This window comes from Lithobates pipiens, unplaced genomic scaffold, assembly GCF_037356315.1.
Source record: "Lithobates pipiens isolate NorthernLeopardFrog02 unplaced genomic scaffold, aLitPip1_a1.2 Scaffold_22, whole genome shotgun sequence".
In the NCBI taxonomy this organism is placed as follows: Eukaryota; Metazoa; Chordata; class Amphibia; order Anura; family Ranidae; genus Lithobates; species Lithobates pipiens.
In genome coordinates this window covers 157667088-157691486 of record NW_027507784.1, presented here as the reverse complement: position 1 = coordinate 157691486, position 24399 = coordinate 157667088, and the positions used below count along the sequence as shown (strand labels likewise).

Below are 24399 nucleotides of genomic sequence, written 5' to 3'. Positions count from 1 at the left end.
CTGCACTTCAATGCTTTAAATGTATCAAAATGAATGTCAACACACATTCTAATGTGCATCATTGCATTTGAATGGACATGAGGGCATGCCAGTGTGCACATTCAATGTAATGAAAATGCATCTGCCAAAAATGAACAAGTGTGTAAGTGTGTATGGGCCCTTAGACTTTCCTTGACAAAGTGTTTAACAATGGCAGGTTTCATACTTCCTTTAAAGCATATACATATATATATATATATATATATATATATATATTACATCTCTGCAATACATAGACATTTCCCCATATTTCACCATTTAAACATAGGGTAGGTACAGAATAATAACTGTTGATGTACCAGAAATGTAGCATGCTTCTATCTTCTTTTTTGATATACTGTAACAACCCTCTCACTTTAAAAACATTTGTTTTCAGCCCTGCCTACATAATTTCTGATGCATTACAAAAAACACACACCTATCCACATCTCCCCCCACCTCATCATTCCTCAGCTTCATAACATATTCTTGTGCACAAACAGAAAGCACAGGAAGTTATGAGTTTACTGATTTCTGGCCAAATTAACAGGTACTTTTTCACTTGTCAAACAGAAAAATGTTCAATTGTAACCAAAAGGGAGCAAACAAAAGAAGTTAATTTTTAAGGTTTACATACACTTTAAACTAAAGTCCCCAATACTTACCCTCTGCTTCAATTGTCTGATACCCGTTAGGTCCCTAGCCAGTGCTGACGTCTTCTTTCTGGTTTTTCCTTGGTTCCAGTCTTCGACGCTCTTGGTTGGCCAGCAGAGGATGACGTCACTGACTCCTCTACAATAAAAAGCCTGCCTGCCAGTTTTTTTTTATTTTTTATTATTATTTACACTTTAGTTTCACTTTAAAGTAGAACTATAGGAAAATATTTTTTTCATTTTGCATGGAGTAAGGGAAGGTTATAAACCCTGTAAGGTTTATTTTTGCAATCTTTGTTCCTTTAGGGAGATTTCCCTACACTTCCTGTCCCATAGCCAAAATAGGAAGTGAGAGGAAATCCTTGCAAATTAGGGGAATTTCTTGGCGACCCCGATGTCAATAGAGCTAGTGTCCCCATTGGAAGACTTTCCCTCTAATACTTTTCTGGGGACAACCCAAAATTTGTGATTTTCTTTTACTTTCACTTTCAACGATAATGGTAAACAGGACAAATAGAGAGGGTAAATCTCCCTAATAGGAACGCAGGCAGCAATAAAAACTGTCAGGTATTCTAATCACTCTCTATCCAAAACTAAAAAAAAGATTTACTTTTAGTTATACTTTAGGATAATCAAATGAACATGCATAATAGACTTTCATCAGTGTTTCTGGGAATGTTTTTTAATACTATCTCCCAACATCACATCTGCAATTTGTGAAGAATATTCCACTGCATAGGACCACTGTATTGTATCACGGTACAATTATTCCATTGCTCGCTTTGAATAGGTTTTTCTACAGAAAAAAAAAGTTAAGTGTTTGTTGCATTACTGCAGTGTCATTATATCTTTACACAGTGGTGCCCATATTCTTTTGGATGATGAAACTGACATGGGATATGTAGAAGATGGAACACCATGTGGCCCATCAATGATGTGCTTAGACAGAAAATGTCTCCATATTTCATCACTAAACATCAGTAGCTGTCCAATGGGTTCAAATGACAAAGTCTGTTCTGGACATGGGGTAAGTTTATTTTAGAACTGTTAGAAAAAGCCCTAAAAATCAACTGTTGAAGACTTATTCCTACCTCTAAAGTAATTTTTAAAGACAAGAGGTTATTGGACCACCCAAACAGTTGCTGAGGCTGTACCTGGTGTATCCAAAGCTACAAGATTTATGGGGGGGTTTGTGGACTATCTCGGTACTTAATAATAGATGGCAATCAAAGGTAATTAAAAATATATACGTAAAGATTTAATAACAATCAGAAGTTGTAAAAAACATATAGACAATCAAAAAATTAAAAGCATATCCACCACAACCAAACAATAACTATCGGGTTTCCCCGTAGGGTTTATCTTGAGAGGTGGCGTGACAGAGTTCCTCTACTGGTTTTGCGGTCAAAAACGCTTCTTCAGGAGGGGGGATCTATAAAATAGATAAATATGATAGAATAGAGACAAACAGCAAAATATACATCATACTAACAAATTAATTTTACAATCAAATATAGATAAGGAGACCGGCTCACCAACATCCTTATTTATATTTGGTACTAGTGTTTATTTTTTTGAACTAATGTCTATTTGAGGAAACTCACTTTATTGCTACCTCTAAAGTAGTAAAATTAAATTGACCTCAGCTGCTATTAGAGCTTCTAAAATCTACCTACTGTATGTTCTGTACAATTTACATGTTTAGTGTTGTATTTCCATTTCCTACTTTACCTTAGCATATGCTTGTGCCCAGACTATGAACATTAAACTATTTACATATTCTCAAAAAGTAGAAAAAGAAAAGTAAACAAGCCCTCACTCACCTCTGCAGCTGTTTGTACTGTGAAGTAATTTGTTCTCTAAGATCCCCAAAAATAACAACAAAGAATTTAAAGTCAAGTTTCAGTCTGTTTATAAGAACTTACAACCACTTGGTGTATTTTTACATTAGAAGGCTGCACGCAAAGAAAAAATGCAATTTCAGTGCCTCTGTTGTGAACTTGGAAAATAAATTTCTCCACAATGTATATAGTTTCAAAGGGTAATGGTGGCTTTTTTCAAAGCACTTTCACTGCTCTTTTAAACTATACAAATACTTTAGAGTGCATAGTTTGGGCGTGGGTTCATTTCAAAGTTGACCATACATGTGGCAATTTAATTATTGATGGAACTTTCAAATCTATTATTTGTCAAAGTTTCAGAAGCAGTTGATAGCATAAAATAGTCATTGACTCAATGCAAAGGTGATGGGATTCAAATTGCTCTCATCGAACAGGCTAAAAAATAAAATCATGTAGGCAGCGGCAGCTTACCCTCCCCAATGTAGGGGGTGCTATGTTGCTGACCACTGTGCAGAGGGAATAGAGTATGAGAAGAACATTGGTCTGACTATACACTGCAGCACTGGATCACCCCAATGGCCATCTTTAGTGAGGGCAATGCTAATAGTACTACCCCAATGCAGTTGGCGCACAGTTGTGAAGTGGATAGTGTAGGGACTGGATTCACAATGGATAGGGACAGCTCATTTAGCCTAGGGAGTGGTTCCTGATGAGAAAGGACAGAATAGGGACACTGCTGCTACAGCTGGTAGTATCAGAACATCTGTGCTGTGATTTGAAACCCACGTCAGTTTGTTATTTGCCAATACTACGCCACTTGTCTACAGCTACCCCTCTACTCAGATGTTGCTCCGGTCAAGTAGGCCTGCCAAAGTGACAATCTGTTAAATGCTAGAGTCTTGCTGTAGTAACACTAACCTTGCTGGATCTTCTGCAACTGTGTCCTTGTGATATTGTACTCTAGGAGTTATATATTTTATTGAGCTGTTATACCATGTACACACGACCTGACTTTGCGACGGACTTTCAACGGACTTCCGTCGAATCGGACTTGTCTACAGACAATCACACCAAAGTTCGAAGGATTCGACTGTGTTGACGTACGACCAGACTAGAATAAGGAAGTTCATAGCCAGTAGCCAATAGCTGCCCTAGCATCGGTTTTCGGGCGTCGGACTAGCATACAGACGAACTGATTTTTCGACAGGACTCGAGTCCATCGGAAAGATTTGAAACATGTTCTAAATCTAAAGTCCATCTTATTTTTCGACAGCAAAGGTCCAATGAAGCCCACACATGGTTGAATTGTCCCACGGATTTGTTCCGTCAGACCTTTGCTGACGAAAAGTCTGGCCGTGTGTACACGGCATTAGGTCAAGAACTTTATCACTCTACCCCACTTGGTGTTTGTCTACCTACAATTTAACCAAATATTAATTGTGCCAATTTCTTTGGGCCTCTGTGTTCCATTCTTCCACATTTGGTACCAACTCCTTGGCCTTTTCCAAAATTGCTATTTACTATAGTTTTTTCCAGTTCCATTTTAATTTGATAATTTAATAAAATGTCTTGAAGCTTTTCCCAGTTTTCACTTCACAATTGACTGAATTATGGGGTCTGATCAAACTCATGGGTGATATATTGATTAGTTGCTGATGTTTTGTTCATGTTTACAAGTCTCAGTGGTTCAAAAATTGTTTAACATTTGATTGATGTGACTGATTTCAATTTGATTTGACTGACTGAAATTTCTCAGCAAACCAGTGATAGCTGAATGCTGTGCTGTTCTGACAGGCAAAGCTATGACATTTCCTTCTGGCCTACACGTATGTGTTAGCCAGAAAGAATACCCATCATAGTGATTGGCAAATAGGAAAATATCGGAGCACAGCTTCGGAGAAATCTCCTTCATTACATGGACATCTTTTTAATTTTGCCTTGTAAAACAGCTTGGCTGCAATGAATGGTTTTGAAAGGCTGCTGCAGATATGTGCAGGTGTCTCTAGTTGCCTACTCTCTATACCTGCAGAGTTTATGTTCTTTTTTCTTTTTTTAGAGTTTCCTTAAAGAATAAAAAAACATGACAAAAACTCTTGTAGTCAGACTTGGAAGCAAATATCACTGCACAATTAATTTATTTAAAGAGATACTATCACCTTGCCCATGGAGGGTAAAAAGTGACAATGTCTCTGCAAGGGATCCCTCCTTTATGACACACCTATAGTCACCTTACCAGCTTTGCTGTTTTTCCTTCTTTGCAGCCTGCAGCAATGCCTGGCACCCAGAGGTGGAGGAACATACTCCCTCCTTCCCATTTGACAGTGTTTGGGTTTAGCAGCCAGTCGCTAGAACTGTGCACTGTCACATGTCTATGTCACTGTTTCCCCTAATCGCAAACACCAGCCATTTTAGTGCCAGCTGCGGAGGCGGAAGAACTGGCAATGGAATGTTGGTAAAGTGAGTATGGAGGGGGGGCAGGGAGGAGGGTCTTTGGCAGAAACTTTGCATGGGCAAAGTTGCAGTGTCTCTTTCAACAGCGCCTACAGAATCAATAAAAATAATTCATAGAATGTGCAATATATTGCAAAGATACCATTTGTAGCTCCTAATACTATTCAGTTATTTTCAGGTTTGCAGCAATGAAGCCACATGTATATGCTCTTCCACCTGGGCAGGAACGGACTGCAGCATTTATGACCCAAAAAAAGAGATTAACGGAAAAAAGGAGGATGTACCGAAGGGTTTGTGCCATTTTTTATGTTGTTTATTAGCTACTACATGATGTCATATAACATAGGGAAGCAGGAAATATGCCAGAGCTATGTCACATGCGATTATGTAAACAGGTTTTATAGATGCTGTAATAAACTGTTATTACTGGGATCATTTCTTTGGTAAAACCACATGAATTGTAGTTAATTACCTCAAAACAAGGACAGCAGATGCTATAGATTAGTTATGAATAACGCCTGCGTAATTGTACAGTTTTAAAGCGTATATCCAGCCCAAACTCTTTTTTATTTTATTTTGGTAGAATGGATTAGAACCCCAGTGTTTTCGGTGCTATTTGAGGCTCCACTACAGAGATTTCCCTTGACTTACTGTCACAGCGATAATGCTTTAACCAAATAGGAAGTGATAATAAAGAGCTTTTTTTTTTTTTTTATTTAAGTGGAGTAGGGCAAGGCAGCTTCCATTGCATTCTATGTCTCTGTTGCAGATTTTCCCTGTCTGGTAAAATCATTGTCACTGGAAGGAAAAGTTCTCAAATGGATAGCAGTTAAAACCCTACATGGGGTTCTTTCCTCTCCTTACTCCATTCAAAACTGAAAAAAAAAAGTTTGGGTTGGATTCCCCTGTCTGAATGTGATAATTGTTTAATAGCTCACTAGATTCTTCATGTCTGTGTGAAATGAATGCAGAATGTGCAACTGAATATACTGATAACGTAAAGTAAAACAGAAAAAGCAGAAGGGAAGTAAAATGTTTCATGGGCCATTGTGATGGAGAACACATACTAAAAGTGGTAAATTCTGACTCTTTTACCATAATGCATTTCCTGCATTTAGGTAAACCAATAGCTCTCTAACCGTAACCCTCCCACAATTCATAAACACTTCCCTGTCTTCTGTTACCACTCCAGCACTGTTCCCTCTGCAGAATTGCTCCTCCACTTGCTGGTCTCACAGGAGACACAGGCAGCAGCAGGAACTGCTGTCAGTCAAATCCTGTAAGTAGAGAGTGGAGGACATGGCCAACCCATGCTATATGTGCACACATCCCGTCTCAGGAGCTCGCCCACACGGGTGCCCACATAGTAAACAGCTTGCTATGGCGGCACCCGCAGTAAGGAGTGGATAACGCTGGTGGGGGGGACCTCCAAAGAAGAGTTAAGAAGTCTCTCTATGCAATATTGTTGCAGAGAGCTGGTAAGTATAACATTTCTTTTATTTTAATTATAAAAAAATTGCCTTTAGAATCACTTAAAATACTGCATTAGAAAAATGCCGGAATTCCCAAAGAGAAATTAAACTGAGAAGTGGCCAACGGTATATTATTATGATCATACCATTGATTATTCAGTGTTACTAAAATGACTGAATTGAATGCAAGTTCCAAATCGAAGAACCACCATTTGATCAATTTTGTGAGCTTCTGAGCAATTTTTGACTGTGCCGAGGCAATTGGCAGCGGTAGAATTGTGTCAGTTGTTTCTTATTGATCGCCATCCTCCTGCTAGGCATCCATTGATTGAAAAATTGAAGGAACTGGGCAGAGATAATTGTTAGATGAGCAACAACTGCAACAAATCAGATATAGCTGGGGTTCCTGTATTTTGACAGCCAGAAAACCAGCTGTCAAAATAAGATAGGGGAGACGGGAGATTTGTCCATCCACGCTGTATAGAGACACACTGGGGTTAATTTACTAAGAATAAAAAGTGCAAAATCTGGTGCAGCTCTGCATTGAAACCAATCTTCCAGGTTTTTTGTCAAAGCTTAAATGATCAAGCTGAAGTTAGAAGTCGATTGGCTACCATGCACAGCTGCGCTAGATTTTACACGTTTCAGTTTTGGTAAATCAACTCCACTGTTTTTTTTTTTTCCATTCAACCTGAAAAAAAAAGTTTATATGTGTCTGGCTAGCTTTTTTCTTCCTTGCTCATTGCCTTTTCACAGTATCTTGCACTGCAGTGCATTGCAATACTTTCCAAGTAATTATTCAGAGGGTGTAGTACCTTGAATTTTACACTCCTGTATGAATTGTTTGCATTACCTTTCAAAGCTTAATTTACTTCCATTGTTGCAGAAAAGCTGTAGGTTAACATATTACTTGTTTTGTAAAAAGGAGTATTTTGCATAACTAAAATTTTCACTATTTTTCAGTTTTTATAAACCTAAACCCTTTTTAGCCTATATTTTTTTTGTTTTTTTTTTACCTTTGCCCTATTTCAGAGTATACACTAGTTAATGTAAAAGAAAGTCCACCTATGTGACCTTGGTTTTGGGTGTAACATGAAGCATGGGCTCATTCCTCAGCTCCCTCCTACTCCCCCACCCCCCCCCCACACTTACCTAAATCATGAGGGGGGTTCTCCCTAAAGCATCCTGTTTTCTTTTGAATTTAGCATGACTGTGTGTGGCTCACCCGCACAGTTATTTATGTCATCCATTCACAGATCTATTCACAAGAATATGAGAATGGAATGACTAAAAGTCACATCTAATAATTGTAAAGAGTATGTGATAGCACTGCTCAAACAATAACATTTGCAAGAATAGCAAAAAAATAAACAATTAATAAAATGATTATTATGTGCGCTCACCTCTTGTCAATTATTTTATGTGTGAAAGACATTAGGTGATAGCAGCAGCTACCCATGTTTATCACTCGCGACAGCGTGCAGCCACTTCTTGATTTTTTAAAAGTCACATCTGCCACTGTAGCAGAGGATCTTGTAGATCTCAACAGAGCTCAAGTGCAGTGATGTTACCGCACATGTAGCCCATTTTATACTTTCTCCAGCCCCCTAGCAGAAGGTACATAGCTCCATTAGGACCTGGCTCTAGGGGAGTTTGTAGAAACCTGTACATTGCATTGCATTGCACCTATGTTGCACTGAATATGGCTACAACGTTCCGCAGGCTTCAATGCCAAACTTTAATACATTCATATTTTTTATTTTAATTAAAAGGTTTTAATTTTAAAAAAAAGTGCTTCCAATAGTGAAGTATAGTAAAACTATTTATTTAAAACAGCACACAAAACCTTCAATTATTGCACTCTATCCTTTTCATCAAACAAAGGCACTTCAACATAAACTTTCCAAAGTGGGGAACTCGCAGTGGTAAAGTGATGTAGTGCGGTCTCGGCGGACCCAAAAACAACTTGTAAGTCTCACCCTCCACTCTGCTCGCTCTCCTATCCACTCCACTTTTCTCCACTTCAAAAGCACTGCACACTCAATGGCCGGTACATCCGAACATTAAAAGTTCCTAATAATTGCCATGTAGCCACGCCCAGACATGTTTAGTCAATACAACTTAATCGTTGGGGTTGGCTCCATGGTCTCAGCTGCTCCCCTTTATACTCCACTCCTTGAACACTTCCAAGCAAAATGTCTTATTGCGCAAGCATGCGCGCAAGTGTCAGCTGAGACCGTGGAGCCAACCCCAATGATTAAGTCATATTGACGAAAGATGTCTGGGCGTGGTTACACAGCAATTATTAGGAGCTTTTAACGTTCGGATGTACTGGCCATTGAGTGTGCAGTGCTTTTGAAGTGGAGAAAAGGGGAGTGGATAGGAGAGCGAGTGGAGTGGATGGTGAGACTTACAAGTTATTTTTGGGTCCGCCGAGACCACAGTACATCGCGTTACCAGTGCAAGTTCTCCACTTTGGAAAGTTTATGTTGAAGTGCCTTTGTTTAATGAAAAGGATGTAAGTGCAATAATTGAAGGTTTTGTGTGCTGTTTTAAATAAATAGTTTTACTATACTTCACTATTGGAAGCACTTTTTATTTTTACATGTGGAGTGCACCTATGGAGTCATTTGATACCCTTGGGGGATATTAAGCGATTGTTTAGGTTTATTCATTTTGTTGTGAATATTAGCGCTACTATTTTATTCATTTGAAATCACACATTTATATATTATTAAGTAGCTGCTGGAGATTTACTTCACACATATTTTCTTTGTGCGCAGTGGTGGTGTAAGAAAGAAAGGGGGTGCGTTTTTTCTTTTTCACTATATTAATATAAACGTTCTGAAATGTTTGTCTGGCAGTGTGATACAAGGAACTTATCTGATTTAAAAGAACGTTAAGGTAGGCAAAAGAGAAGAAGTCATCCCTAACAGCAAATCTTTTGAATTAAATGAGGAATCTGATTGCCATGTAGTTCTATTTTTCCCCACTTTTATTGCTATAATTTTCAAAAATCTTCTCGATTTGCTTCTCTAATCATTTAAAAGAGATACATTATATACTTTACATTTCCAACATAAGAAAATCAATATTTAATGTGTTCCATATGCAAAGACAATCTGTTTTGGAAGTATTCTATAAGAACTACAACACAATTCTGTTTAATTAACATTAGTTAATGGAAATTAAACTTGTTAAGGGAAATGTCCTTGCTTTATTAGAGTAGGAGATAATAGGACAGATTGGGGTAAGGAGTTCCATAGGATTGGTGAGGCGCTGGAAAAGTCCTGGAGGCGACATGGGAGGAGGTAATGAGGGAGCTAGAGAGCAGGAGGTCTTTAGAAGAACAAAGAGAACGATTAGTTTGGCATTTTGAGACTAGGTCAGTGATGTAGCTGGGGGCAGAGTTGTGGATGGTTTTATAAGTAGTTAGTATTTTGAATTTAATTTGTTAGATGAGCAAAAGCCAGTGACAGAGAGGAGTAGCAGACACAGAGTGATTGATGAGGTGGGTGAGTCTGGCAGCAACATTCATGATGGATTGAAGGGGGGATAGACTATGTAGAGGTAAACCAATGAGGAGGGAGTTGCAGTAGTCGAGGGAGGAGATGACCACAGAATGAGTTAAGAGCTTTGTTGTGTCATTGGTGAGAAAGGGGTGTATTTAGGAGATGTTGTGGAGGTTGAGGAAGCAGGATTTGGACAGTGATTGGATGTGGGGCTTGAAGGAGGGTTCAGAATCCAAAACTACACCTAGGACCTTGATGTGTGGGGATGGGCTTATAGTTGGGCCATCGATTTTGACAAATGGATCAGGGGTAGAGGCACGTGGGGGAGTAAAAATTATAAGTTTTATTTTGGATAGATTAATTTTCAGGAAGTGGTGTGATATCCAGACTGATATATCTGATAGTAAATTAAGTGATACGTGAGGCGACTGAAGGAGTGAGCTGAGGGGTAGAGAAATAGATTTGGGTGTCGTCAGCGTAGAGGTGGTATTGGAAGACATTGGAGGCTATCAGCTGACCCAGGGAGGAGGTGTATATTGAAAATAGGAGAGGTTCAATAACAGAACCTTGGGGGACCCAGAGAAAGGAAGAGGAGAGGAGGAAGTAGAATTGTAAGTAACACTAAAGGTGCAGTTGGATAAGTAGGAAGAGAACCAGCAAAGAGTACAGTCATGGAGACCAAAGGTGTGGAGTTTTTTTGAGGAGGTGGTCAACCATATCAAAGGCAGCAGAGAGGTCCAGGATTAGGAGTACAGAATATTGTCCATTGATTTTGGCCATTAGTAGATTGTTTGTTCGTTTTAAGAGAGCATTTTCTGTGGAGTGTTGAGGACGAAATCCAGATTGAAGGGGATCAAGAAGGCTATTATCAGCAAGGTGGTTGCTCAGTCAGTTGTAGACCAAACAGGTTGCTAAGATTGGATGGGTCCAGTGAGGGCTTTTTAACCACTTCGCACCCAGGCCAATTCTGACATTTCTCTCCTACATGTAAAATTCCTAATATTTTTGCTAGAAAATCACATAGAACCCCCAAACATTATATATGTTTTTTTAGCAAAGACCCTAGAGAATACAATGGCGGTCATTGCAACTTTTTATCTCACACGGTATTTACGCAGCAATTTTTCAAACGCGTTTTTTTCAAAAAAAAAAACAGTAAAGTTAGCCCAATTTTAAAGAGGAGGATACGCCGAGTAAATAGATACCCAACATGTCACGCTTCAAAATTGCACGCGCTCGTGGAATGGCGTCAAACTTTGGTATTTAAAAATCCCCATAGGCGACGCTTTAAATTTTTTTACTGGTTACATATTTTGGGTTACAGAGGAGGTCTAGGACTAGAATTATTGCTCTCGCTCTAACGTTCGCGGCGATACCTCCCATGTGTGGTTTGAACACCGTTTTCATATGTGGGCAGGACTTACGTATGCGTTCGCTTCTGTGTGCGAGCTCACGGGGACAGGGACGCTTTAAATTTTTTTTTTTTTATTGTTAATTTTATTTTTAGTTTTTTAGTTTTACACTTAAAAAAAAAAAATAATAAAATTGATGACTTTTATTCCTATTACAAGGAATGTAAACATCCCTTGTAATAGGAATATGGCACGATCGGACCTATTTACAGTGAGATATGGGGTCAATAAGACCCCATATCTCACCTCTAGGCTGGGAAGAATAAAAAAAAAAAACGATTCTGGCTTCCTAGCCAGATCGGCGCCATTAATTTGAATACCGAGGCCGGGCTTGACGTCATAACATCGCGCCCGGCCTCCGAACGATCATAGAGACTCCGGGGACAATCTAGTCCGCCGGAAATCTCTATGATTACTTGCTGGGGCTGGCGGATCCTGTGACCGACTCACCGATGGAAACGGTGAGTCGGTAGAAGCACCGGAGGGCGGCGGGAGGGGGGGCGTCCCTTTCCCCTGCCCGTAAGAATGATCAAGCGGCGGAACAGCCGCTATGATTGTTCTTATGGTGTAGGGAATCGCCGGCTGAAAACAGCAATATCTGAATGATGTCTGTGGCCTCAGGCATCATTTAGATATAACCACCGAAACCCCATGACGTCAATAGACGTAGTGTGGGAACCAAATGGTTAAGTATGGAGCTGACTAGTGCATGTTTTAGAGAGTTTAGGGAAGATGCCAGAAGAGAGGGAGGGATTGAAGATGTGGGTTAGTGAGTGTAGAATAGAGCCAGAGGATGAACCTAGCATTTGTGAGGGAACAGGATCCAGAGAGCAGGTTGTAAGATGGACGTTAGCAAGTAGTTTAGCAACCGTGTCTATAGTGGTGAGGTTGAAAGAGGGAAGTAATGATTGTACTTTGCTAACCTCTTTATGGCACTGTTGTTAAAATAGTTCTAAATTTATAATATTACTTTTATTATTTAGGATATGTATAACAAACTCTTGGTCTTATCTGCAAGACGAGTAGCTCAGAAGGGATGCCCTGGTTAGTCAAGCTGCAATAGCAGTAAAGACATGCTAAAGTGGCATCGCATGAAAAGTTAATATAAAGCCTTAAGTGCTATCCATGACTAACTAAACTTTATTTGTTTTTCTACTGGAGTTTGAACAGACAGTGCAAAATATGTAATCCATTGGGCAGAAGGGTCAAAATATTGGAAAAGTAGGCAAGAAAATAAGCAAATAAAATAAAAAAGAGGGAAAAAATCCTTCCACAGGTGTGGTAAGCAAAATATAAAAAACAGATGTGGGAGGGGAGAGAAGGTAGAAGAATAAAGGCATAACGTTATAAACATTTTCAGCTTAAACATGCTTTAGTGAGACACAAGCCAGGCAGGAAAAGCAAGATACTATTAAGGCAGAAAAAATGCTATTCTAAACAGAAAACTGGGCCCCTGAAAGAGTACAGCATATTAGCACATTATGGCAGATTTACCTACCAAAGCTCTCCCCTCCGGTGCTTCAATGCAAAAAACTTTGATGTTTGAAGTTGAATAAAGTTCCCATTTATTGAAGCCTGTAATTTAGGCAAAGATCGGGTGCCCATATGGAGATCTAATTAACCCACTGGCTACTAACTACCATTTGCAGAGAGCTTTACCACAGGCTCAGACCATTGATCCAAGTCTGCCAGATGACTGTTTTGGATTTGTTTGCTGCATGCTGTACATCATCAGGAGCACTTCTGCTCCCACCTCATAGGCATACATTTATGCCACAGTCACACTGCAGAGGTCAAATTTTCAAATTGCCATCTTATGCCCTTTAGCTAGCCCAGTGCAATACGCACTAATGCATTTTTGACTTACAGATGTCTTTTTGTTATAGCTGACATAAGTCATGAAGTGTCAGATTCAAAGTAAGGATAAAAGGAAGGGAAAGGCTCTAAAACTCAGATTTTAGTTGGTTTTCTAACAGTTCAGAGGCGCCTGCTGTGTATTTGCATAAGACATCTGGTGGACTGCCAAGATTCTGCTGCAATATAAAGTAATAAAATAACTAAGGTTTTAGTGCCTCTGTTGTGAAGTTCAAAGATGAATTTCTCCACAATGCCTATAGCTTCAGATGTTAAAAAGGTCTTGTTTTACTTTACTAAGGTCTTGGTTCACTTTAGGATCATTTAATGACTATATAGCTAGGCTAAAGGGTGTTACTTTTAATAGTAACCCAATGTCATTGTGGCTAAAGACAAACATATTTATCATCTATATTAATGGATCACATGCAAATTCATATAAGGCTTGATATACTTGATTTTATTTAGGGCCACCAAGAATAAAAATGCACAGCTGTGGCAAGCATCCTGCACAAATCAATGACAGGCTGAAATGTGTCATGGTCTTTCGCATGTAACTGCACATCTGATTGGTTAATTGCAGTTAGGGGCAGATGAGCTACGTAAGGCAAAAAATATCCGTGTGAATGAGCTCTTAATGTGACTAACACCTTTACTACATTTAGTCAGGATACTATGTTGCAGAGTTTCATGAAGGTGCACACTGTATAAGCATACAGACAATCTCATACAAGAATTACATTTCTTTACTAGCTGACCTACTATTTGAATTACTATTTCAATGTAATCCACTCAATTGAATTTAATAAAGATTCCAAGGCAAAATTTTTTGCAGACAGATGATTTATATTTGTTTTATTAATATTAATGAAAAGTTATTCTTCTTTTGAAAAATAATCTCCCTTTTCCCTCCAAACAGTGAGCATGGCCACTAACAGACTTATAGGTGCAGTGGCAGGGACCATTCTGGCTCTGGGGGTGATATTTGGAGGCACAGGGTGGGGAATAGAGTAAGCATTTTTCCAAGTTTTATGTCTGGTGATTAGTGTGTGAGGTGAAAGTAAACTGTGTGTCTGAGCCTTATGTGTACTTGTCCCATTGGCTTTTTTGTCACGTGGTGATGAACGTAATAGTCATGTGATTTGACCGTGTCCTTGTTATGTGATTTGCTCATGCAGTGTTGACCCTCTCCTGTCTGGGAAAATGTGGGGCATAGTATGAATTTCTCTCTTCTTTGAACCCACACAGAACTAGATGTGTCAATTTTTGTTGTCCTAAATTGTCTGTGGTCAAAAATTAAACTCTTTTTTTACCTTACTAAAATGCAGCCTTTGATAAAGGGGGCAGTCCTTTTTTGGGCTCATTTTTAAAATAAGTACAATAAATACAGGCTGGTTTAGATTCTAGAATGAATTGGTTGTATTTATCTGGCACTTGAATATATCCATAGGCAATCAAGTGAATCAAGTTGTATCAAATTTGACAACTTTTATATTGACAATATTTATTGTAACTGTGTTTACAAGTTACAAATTCTACCGTGCGAGATCCTGAATATGTAATTACTGATTGTACAAGCATATCAAAGTATTTCTACACTCAGGGGCCTGTCTGCGATTTATGTTATGTGGTGAATTGTTTTTGTAAGTACTTGTTTGATAAAATATTGTACAGCTTATGTCTATGCAGTGAACTTTGAAAATATCCATAACACTTGCAAAAAAGTTGCAAAAGCATTTAAATAAAATTAGTATTCATTAGTGAACTGTTGACAGACAAAATAGTCATATTAGTGTTTGCTGACGATAGGAGTGCCTGCTTCTCTTTAAAACATAAACAGTCATGCTGCCAGGCCCCTTTTCTGGCTTTATTCCTTTCTGCACATATGTAATAATGATTTTGAAATGCTTTTTTTTAGAACTACAGCCAGAAATAAATTACCTGTTGGTCTGGATTACTAATACTTAGACCCCTATGCTGCCGTATGTTGTTTTTTTTTCTTCTTATATATACCTGAATATTTCAGCCAACACTTTTTAAAATTTTGGATGAAGTTGGGAAAAGGTAGAACCTGTGTAATGATTTAATTAGTTAAACAGATCTGGGTGCAAACCAGAGCCCATCATCCGTCAAAAGGTGTAGCCTACTCGCATGCAGAAAGATGGAATCCCAACACCAAAACACCACATGTATAGTGAAAAATAAAGTACAACCTAAGTCAGAGTCCTACTCCTACCAGGAGGAGCAAACCCTAATTTGGGTGCCATGGCAAAGGTAGACAAATAGTCCTTAGAATGTGTTTTATGGAATTGTAATCTTAGCTAACATATTTTGAGGCTTTAGTAGATCCCCTCTTTAGGACTATAAGCAAATGTAAAAGTGTAAAAACATTATTAGGCCTTTTATTGCAGGCCTGCTTGAGAGATATGCTCATACTTCCTGTGCTGACAGAACTTCTCCACTCTACCAAAAATAGTTTGAATTGCTTTCTGTGTTGTCAGTTAGAGATTTAACTTGTTGTCCCATCAGTCTCCAAGCACCAGGATATGAACTGATGGCAAATTTCCCCATCAGGAGCACCATCAGTTAAAAATAAAGCATAAGAAAGGTTATACTCTTTACCCACGCTGTCCAAAATGAATTCAAGTTCAAGATTTGGTTTTAATTCCACTTATTTCTCATCACAATGAGGTTATTGAAATACTGTTTCAGACAGTAGAAATGTCTTACTATTATATAACAGCTACATAAACTTTTAGTCATTTTTCCTCTACCCCTTTTCTTTTTTTTGCAGATGACTTCTATAATGACAAGCATATTTTAATCTAATATTAGAGATAATGTTGTATCTGCAATACCTGTTCAAAGTCTGAGATTTTTGGTTGGTAGGGTACCCATCTTGGTTTATACATGGCTAATATCCATGGTGACATGGCTTAAAAAACTGCCACTCTTTTTGCAGCAATGAAATTAAAAATGGAAATCTTAATTACAACTATTGCTGCCAAATTTTTCAATGAATGAATGAAGCAGCACTCTGTTTCGGCTGAACTGATCTCTAGTTTAAGGAGAAGAGACTGTGTTGTTATATTCTGTTAAAAAATTGTCTTGGCATAATTTGCTGTATTTTGTATTTGTGTAACTTATGTTTTGCAGTTATTGTTGAAGGCAAAGTTTCTTGTTTAATGTAATTTTACAGGTACTGTGTAATAAATCATTGTGTAGTTTGAGTTTCGTAATGTGTTGTAGATGTAGTGAAACTTTTTGTTATTGTGCAATAACAATACTAGTCTTCAGCCTGGGGAATTTAATATGTGGTTATTTATTTAGATAACATGTAACTATAAATGTAATAATAAAACTAACCCAGACTAGGATACTAATGAGTTTAGGTCCACCTAAAGTAGTCTTTGGCTTGTATGATATTTCTAGAGGTACAGTCCCTTAACAGCTGCTTTCATATGGTGAAACATCTGCATCTATATTTTGGCTTGCTACTAAAAAAAATTAGTTACTGGATTAACGTTGAACTATAAACATTCTATAAATTCAACACCTATTTAAAGTCTTTGCTACAGAACTTCCAGGACAAGTAACAATTGGTTATTGTGGTTCTCAAATAATAAACTGTTTTTATTAACTGTTGTTTAAATAGGTAAGGTAAGTTGTAATAGGTCTGCAGGTAAGTTGTAAAAGACTTTCCTTTACAGTGGATGGTCAAATTTCCCTCACCTTAAACACTATCCATTCACTGTTTGAATATATATTTCCTTTTCATAAAAAAATATCTCTGCAGCAGTAATTTTTGTTATACCATATGATATAAAAGGGACAGAAATAAGATACTGTGCTTTAGTTTCTAGTGAAAGAAATTTCAAAAAAAAAAAAACACAGAATGTAACCAGATGGGGTTATGGATACTGTAAACTGTTCCTTATTATTGCTATTATATAATGTAAAGAAGTAGATGGATAGATAATGGGGCCAGAGATATGTACTGGAAATTACTTTTTATACTGCGTAAGGAGTAAGGGAGTGGTTTGCTTTTTGGTACTGGCCATGCCTCTACAGCAATCAAGAAACAAAACTGTCTACAATGCACATTGGAACTTGAACTTATGTTATAGTATAGGTATTCTCAGTTTTAAAAGTGTCTACCTCTGTTGTATTTGACCATAATCTACCAAGCTAATCTAGTATTCAACAAATTAAATCTTCCAAACATGCAATAAAGAGCAGTGAGTAGTAAAACTAAAATTTTAAATGCATTAAAGTGGAAGTCCATTCTAAAACTAAAATCTCTAAATCTATTTGGGCAGCACAGTGGTGTAGTGGTTAGCACTCTCACCTAGCAGTAAGAAGGTCACTGGTTCAAATCCCAACCATGACACTACCTGCCTGGAGTTTGCATGTTCTCCCTGTGCCTGTGTGGGTTTTCTCCGGGTACTCCAGTTTCCTCCCACAATCCAAAGACATGCAGGTAGGTTAATTGGCTTCTGTCCAAAATTGTCCCTAGTATATGAATGGGGACCTTGGATTGTGGGCTCCTTGAGGGTAGGGACCGACGTGGGTGTGCAATGTACAGTGATAGGGACAATTGTAGACACTCACTCAGGTTGAACTGGATGGACTGGTGTCTTTATTCAACCTAACAAACTATGAAACTGCTTGCCGCCACAATCTAACACTAACCTATCTAGCTCTGTAATGCAAAACTCACTATACATACCTTTTTTGAAGCCGGTCCAAACCGATCCCATGCTGAGCTGTTAGCGGTGGCTCCTCTGTGTAGGTGGGTGCAGAAGAGGCAGCGACAACTGAAGCACCATAGTAAGTCTATGGGTGATGTCACTTTACAGGCATTTCACAGCAGTTGTCGGCTGTGTCATGCACAGAGCTTCTGCCACTGCCGGACTGGATCAGCTTCAGAAAAGGTGAGTTTTGCTTGACAGGGTTAGATAGGTTAGTCTTAGATTGTGCCTGCAAGTAGATTTAGAGATTTTAGTTTTAGGCTGGACTTCCACTTTAAAGCTTGTTCCCATAATCAAGCAATTAGATGCTACATCTTTATATATTTTTAATTACACAGCTATTTATATAACCAAGAGGGGGGGAAGAATGTTTGGGACTTTATATCTTTTAATTACACAGCTATTTAGTTTATTGATCATCAAAAATTAGACAAAGCATACAGTTCTGTGTTCTGTATCCATTTTATATTAAGGCTTATTAACACCAGCGCTGTTGGACTGTGCTGCGCAGCATTGCCCAACACAGTCCTAATGCATAGGGAAGACAATTTGCCTTATGTCCTAATGTTTAAGTTCACGCAGTTTTGGTGCTAAAAAAGTAGGACAGGTTGCAGTTTTACACAACAATGTGCTCCATTATACTAGCCCTACACAGTGGGCACACATTATTGAGCGTGGGTTCTTAATGATATCTTTCATATCATAATTTGTACATGATATTGCTCCACAGCATTTGACTACAGAAAGTATGCTCTTGTATTAACACAGTGTAAAGGGAGAAGAAATCCAGATGGAAATTAAGTAAAAACCCATTATTTGTTTGCAAGCAGGATTCTGTGATGTTTATATTATCCTCTTTCCATCTGACCACCCTCTCAAAATGGGGGTAAAAATTGAATACTCATAAGGTCAAAAGTGGTAAGGACAATGAGGAGTCTGATTGGAAAAACAAGTGGGGGTTGCCATTGCAGACCTTCCCAGAAATCTTGCTCCTTGTCTCTGGCTTAAATACTTTTTAGATCCAACTCAATGCTTGCTTCTAGTTATTGACTCCAGGGATATAGCATTTCAAAATAGTCAGTCGGCACTGGCATACCCCTTTTTTATCATCATGAGATATGTCTGCTTATAGAGTCATAGTGGTTGATTTATAAAAAATAAATAACCAAGGAATTTTTTATTTTGAAAGGTAAATTTCCTTTAGTTTAGGGAATGTGGTGAAAAAGAGCTTTGCAAAGAATACCATTTTACAGAAAAAAATAACTATATTTCTGCTTGTATCTGATTGAATGATAGAAGTCAGATGAGCTTCACCTCATTCTCTAAGCTAGGGAAAAATTTCCTTGCAAAGTGAACCTATTTGCCTTTAGTAAATCAACTCCATAGTGTTTCTGGACCATCTTCATAACTGCAGTAAAATGATATTGACAAATGTTACAATGATTTTTAGAAACAATGTAAGAGGTGTACATGCAATTGAAAAGTGACCGTGTCATGGAAATACCAAGCGGAGGTGTAGGTTAATTATGACAAGGACCCTTCAGTTGCTTTAAGTGTTCTCTGCTCCTTAGAGATAATTGCTCAAATAGGCTCCTTCTGGTCACCCTTTTTTTTCTTAAGCCTGCTTGCTGCCTTACACTGTTTGATGGCTGCTTGTAAATGACTAATAGCTTGCTTTGATGTTTGGAATGTTCCAGTCACAATATAATGTTTAGATGTTTAAACAATCTCTTTGAATTTATGAAGACCCCTTTTTCTTAACTTTCTGGAGAATAAAGAGGGATGAACTGAGTTCATATATTAGAAGATATTTAAATGTTGTCGTTCAAAATGTAACTTTTAAGTGGGTGGGCTAATTAGCCTTCACAGAAGGAAAGCAATTTCATACTTCTATCTAATTACTTTATCAACAATGAGTTTTCAGCCTACTAGATTCCAAAACGGAACAGTGTTGTGCTTTCTTTAACTTAGACAAAAATACAAGGTTGTTATTACTGCAAACAAATTTCCTGATTTTGAGCAACACAAATCTTTATAAAAATAATGCTTCAAAATGTATATTCACTAGATGAGAATAACAATGATAAAATAATCATTCTTATTCAATAAGACAGTGCAGATAACAGTTAAAATGCTCAAAGAGTACTAATCTATATTAATTAGTCAGATTAATTTTAGGGTCATTGTCCATAATGGATAAAACCGAAATAATTGTATCATTTTAACTGCATTTTGTACAGAGTGCATTGTTTTATTAAATAAGACCGAAAACCTTTATTTATTTTATGTCAGACTACAAAATTATTTGTTTGAGTTTCCCTTTTGTCTTTGGTTCTTATGTTTTTCTTCCCATAATCCTTTACCACAGGTCCTAGTGCTACCAACCTTATAATAGGGTCCATCGCTGGTGCCATCCTGGTAGCAGCTATTGTCCTTGGGGGGACTGGATGGGGCTTTAAGTAAGGAACAACGCATGTCTTCTCTTCAATGGCTATGCCATGACTCTACTGCTTACTGTTTTTCACAACATTTTGAGTTTCTGCTACATGATCCAGGTTGCACAAAAACAATAAATTTGCTTAAAAATGAAGAACATGAAACAGTATCTGACACTTGGGTGACAAGATAGATCTAACATGAACATAAAAGCCCTGTTATAAATATACACAAAAATAATATATGAAAAATATATGTAAATCATGGATTTACCCTTGTTTAGTGTTAACACACAGAAATGCGAAATGTGTGTTATTCTCAAAAAATTTTATATTCAAAGTACAATATAGAGTTTTTTTATATGATGTAAATGCCACATTATTTGTTGTAAAGCACAGAAATCGAATTTCTTTTACTAGGACAGTATATATAGTCTATAATATCATTGCTGGTTTATTACATATTGTGACATTTAGGAAAAGGAAATAGACTTAACAGATTTCTGACCTAATGATAATGTAGGTCAAAGTTTAGTTAGCCCTTGTCTCTAAACAGTAAATGTCCTTTGAGATAATGGATTATGTAAAGTAAAGAATTTATGAGAACATTATCTAATTTACATCAGAATGCAAACACATTAATAAAATAGGCACCTAACTGATGGAAAGATACATAAAGATATTGATTGTCACCACAGGGATACTTGTATCCTTCATGAAACTTATTATGTATTAAAAATTATTGATAACTGGTCCCAGGTTGTCATGTTTATTACAGTTTAAGCTAAGGAAATCTACAATAGATTAAATGCTCTTTTCATTTACGTCTTATGTGTTTTACTATATACAGTTATAGGTAGGAAGAACATACTTCCTACGCAGCTTGGTATTCAATGGAACAGTTTTTTCAAAATTGATAAAAGATTTTATTTCATTGAGTCCATCTTTTGCTTTCTCAAAGCTAAGATGCTTCAACTGAGGCTTAGTTCCAAAATTCTTATAATAAACTTAACTATAATTTTAGCCTAGTAGGATCTGACTTGTGGATGAAAGCTGATGTTCAATATAATTTGTAGCATAATGTACTTCAACTACATCCATAACTTGGCTTGTTACTTTAGTTAGCAACGTGTTTTTATCCAGTATTTATTCAGTTTCAGTAGTAAGTTTGGGATCTATGTAATGACATTTTTAATGTAAGTTGACATTCAAGTATTATATTTTAAAGTCAGCAAAGTAAGATCTTATCTTTGCACCTAAAGTGTCATTTATTTGAGAAAACATTAAAATGATACTTTATTAGTTCAAGCTGATAATAAAAAAAACTAGATAAGCTAATTGATGTATACATTGTAGCAGAACCTCAATAAATTGGCCTGGTCTAGCTCACAGCTTAAAGTGCATGTTAATTTTGAAGGGGCGGGAAAAAATAAACTATTACATGTAGATTTTGGTGGATTGGCATCAGTATTGTGGACTTCTGTTTAAGACTGCCAGTGTGAAAAACTTGAACGAAAAAAAAATCAATGTTCTGTACTGTTGATAGGATCAGTTCTGTGTGGGCAATAGTGAGTTATTTGCTACTGTCTGTTTAGATTCTGAACTTTTGTGCTATAATAATTTGGTGATAGGTGGCTAAACATGACCACACATGAGTAAAAATGAGTAATAATCTTTAGTACATAATTAGTTAAATGATTTTATTTAACTGCAAAAAAGTAAAATGAACAGTAATTATAATAACTATAATTAGTACACTGCAATATTGACTACAAAATGAATCTAATTGCTAACCATTTACTTTTTTGGTTTCAAATCATTATTGGCAGTGTTCTTACTATTCTAGAATAAAAGAATATGAAAGATTAAAGAAAAACAGTAGATGCATTAATTATGTTTTTTAAGAGGGGTAGTTAAACACACTGTAACTCTTCCTAGTTAAACTAAGACCAACTTACATTTTTTCGTGCTTAGTTTTTTAAGCCACTCTTTGGACTCAAATGTATCATAAGCTTAACAAAATTAACATTCATGGCCCAATTTTTTCCAATTCATTTTTAACATGATGTATATTTTTCCTGCCAATCTTTATCTACTCCGTTTTATATCTGTAGACTGTGCAACATTTTATTGCATTGTTTACTAATTGGCATTTAAAAAAAATACTTGTTTTCTGTAGCTGAAGTGAAACTGTTGACAAAAGCTAAATATACAGTTGACCAGTTGACATACACACTGTATATGGCCAGTGACTGTTACACATCTGCTACACTGCCTAGCCAGACAGGTGACACACCTTTCCACCTCTGGTCTGATCACTGAACAATACATCTGCAAACTCCCCTTCATTTACAAGGAGAGGGCTGACTCAGAAAGCAGTAAAGCGAGATGAAGTAGATTGATATTATTGTCTCATGGAGGTGCACACAGCTCCAGAATGGCTGGCCATTACAAATCCTATTGCAGATGAAAATAAATATATATGGATTTGAACTGTATGCCAAGCTGTTTGCTTAACATTCTGCATTAAAAGTTTTGATGTATATAAGTTATCTGCTGCCTGTGATTTGCCCATCTATGCTGCCTAATTAACTTCAAGGCCTCTGATATAGTGATATGAAAACAGTATCTGTGCAGTCATATTCAAGTGATGCAATCACTTACTTCTTGCAACAAGGTGCAATCCCCATGAGCCCTTGAGTTTTGCAAAGCACAGGGCTAGATTGGCATGTGGGTGGCCTTATGGGTGTGTTAAAAAGCGGGAATGTTGATGGGCTTGTGATGTAGCATTATGGGCAGAGATATAGTAGAGTATATAAGTGTCTGCATTTTGACAGTTTCAGTGCTGTACTACAACATATTCTGCTCATATTTAGAGTGCAAGCAATCATTTAGTCAGCTATGTAATATTAAAAAAATTTAAAATACTAATATTGTCATTCTAACGCTTAACCTATTGATCAACTGCACTAAGTGCTAAGAGATATTTTCTGACTGTACAGGTTTGTTATCTGCAATAACTAAGCCAGTCAACCCATGAGACAGTAATTTGGCATTGTTAGACAGTCTGCCTTTGCATGCAGAATACTGCTAGCAACACCCTCAAATGGCATTGGTAGCAACATGATGAATATATAGGGACAGCCAAGCTGAGGAGGAGGTGTCTGGATGATGCTGGCCATCATCCAGACTGGAAATTGCTCAGCTTCAGCCGAATACAAAACTCAAAAGGAGATTGTGAGATGCATAACCTCCCCTAAAAAAAAACAGAGCAACAGAAAGGATATTCTTTTACAGATGGGAAGCTCTGACATTAGCAAAAAAGTGAGGCTTCATCATTTGTGTATTTTAGTGAGGGTACATTAGATCTATGCTTATTTTATTACGAAATTAAAGAGAAAGAAATCTCCCCTCAGAAAAATTGGGACTTTTTAGACTCAAGGAATTTGCAAAGGTCAGGCATAATAGTACTAAATATATTGTATTTATTGGGATCAAAAACTATTATGCCGCGTACACACGAGCGGACTTTTCAACATCCAAAGTCCGACGGACTTTTGATTCGCCAAAGTTTGACGGACTTTAGAATATGGAACATGCTTCAAATTTTTCAGACGGAACTCCACCGGACCCGGTCCCTTCGAAAAATTTGCTCGTGTGTATGCTATTCCGACGGACTAAAACCGACGCTAGGGCAGCTATTGGCTACTGGCTATGAACTTCCTTATTCGAGTCGAGTCGTACGTCATCACGTTCGAATCCATCGGAGTTTAGTGTGATTGTGTGTGGCCAAGTCTGCTCAGTCGAAAAGTCCGTCAGAACTCTGCCGGAACTCCGGCAGAACTCCGGCAGAACTCCTTCGGAAGTCTGTCGGACATAAGTCCTCTCGTGTGTACGGGGCTTAAGTATTACTAAATCAAAGGGAATCTGTCATCAATAAAGGAATATTTGAATATTTATAAATCCACATGTTATTTAAAGTGACATATTTCTGTGGTGT

General features: G+C 37.5%; 1 protein-coding gene across 5 annotated transcripts in view; it reads left to right on the top strand.

Annotated features, from left to right (window-relative positions):
• Positions 1 to 24399, top strand: part of ADAM23 (ADAM metallopeptidase domain 23) — a 318865-nt gene that overhangs the window by 282767 nt on the left and 11699 nt on the right. For 2 of the 5 annotated variants that reach the window (XM_077448514.1, XM_077448511.1), the window contains exons 23-25: positions 1530 to 1698; positions 5142 to 5253; positions 14133 to 14223. In XM_077448514.1, the coding sequence (XP_077304640.1) occupies positions 1530 to 1698; positions 5142 to 5253; positions 14133 to 14223 (372 nt within the window). Of the gene's footprint in view, positions 1 to 1529; positions 1699 to 5141; positions 5254 to 14132; positions 14224 to 20332; positions 20424 to 24399 lie in introns of those variants that run through there. The other 3 variants (XM_077448512.1, XM_077448509.1, XM_077448513.1) reach the window with 2 other exon arrangements.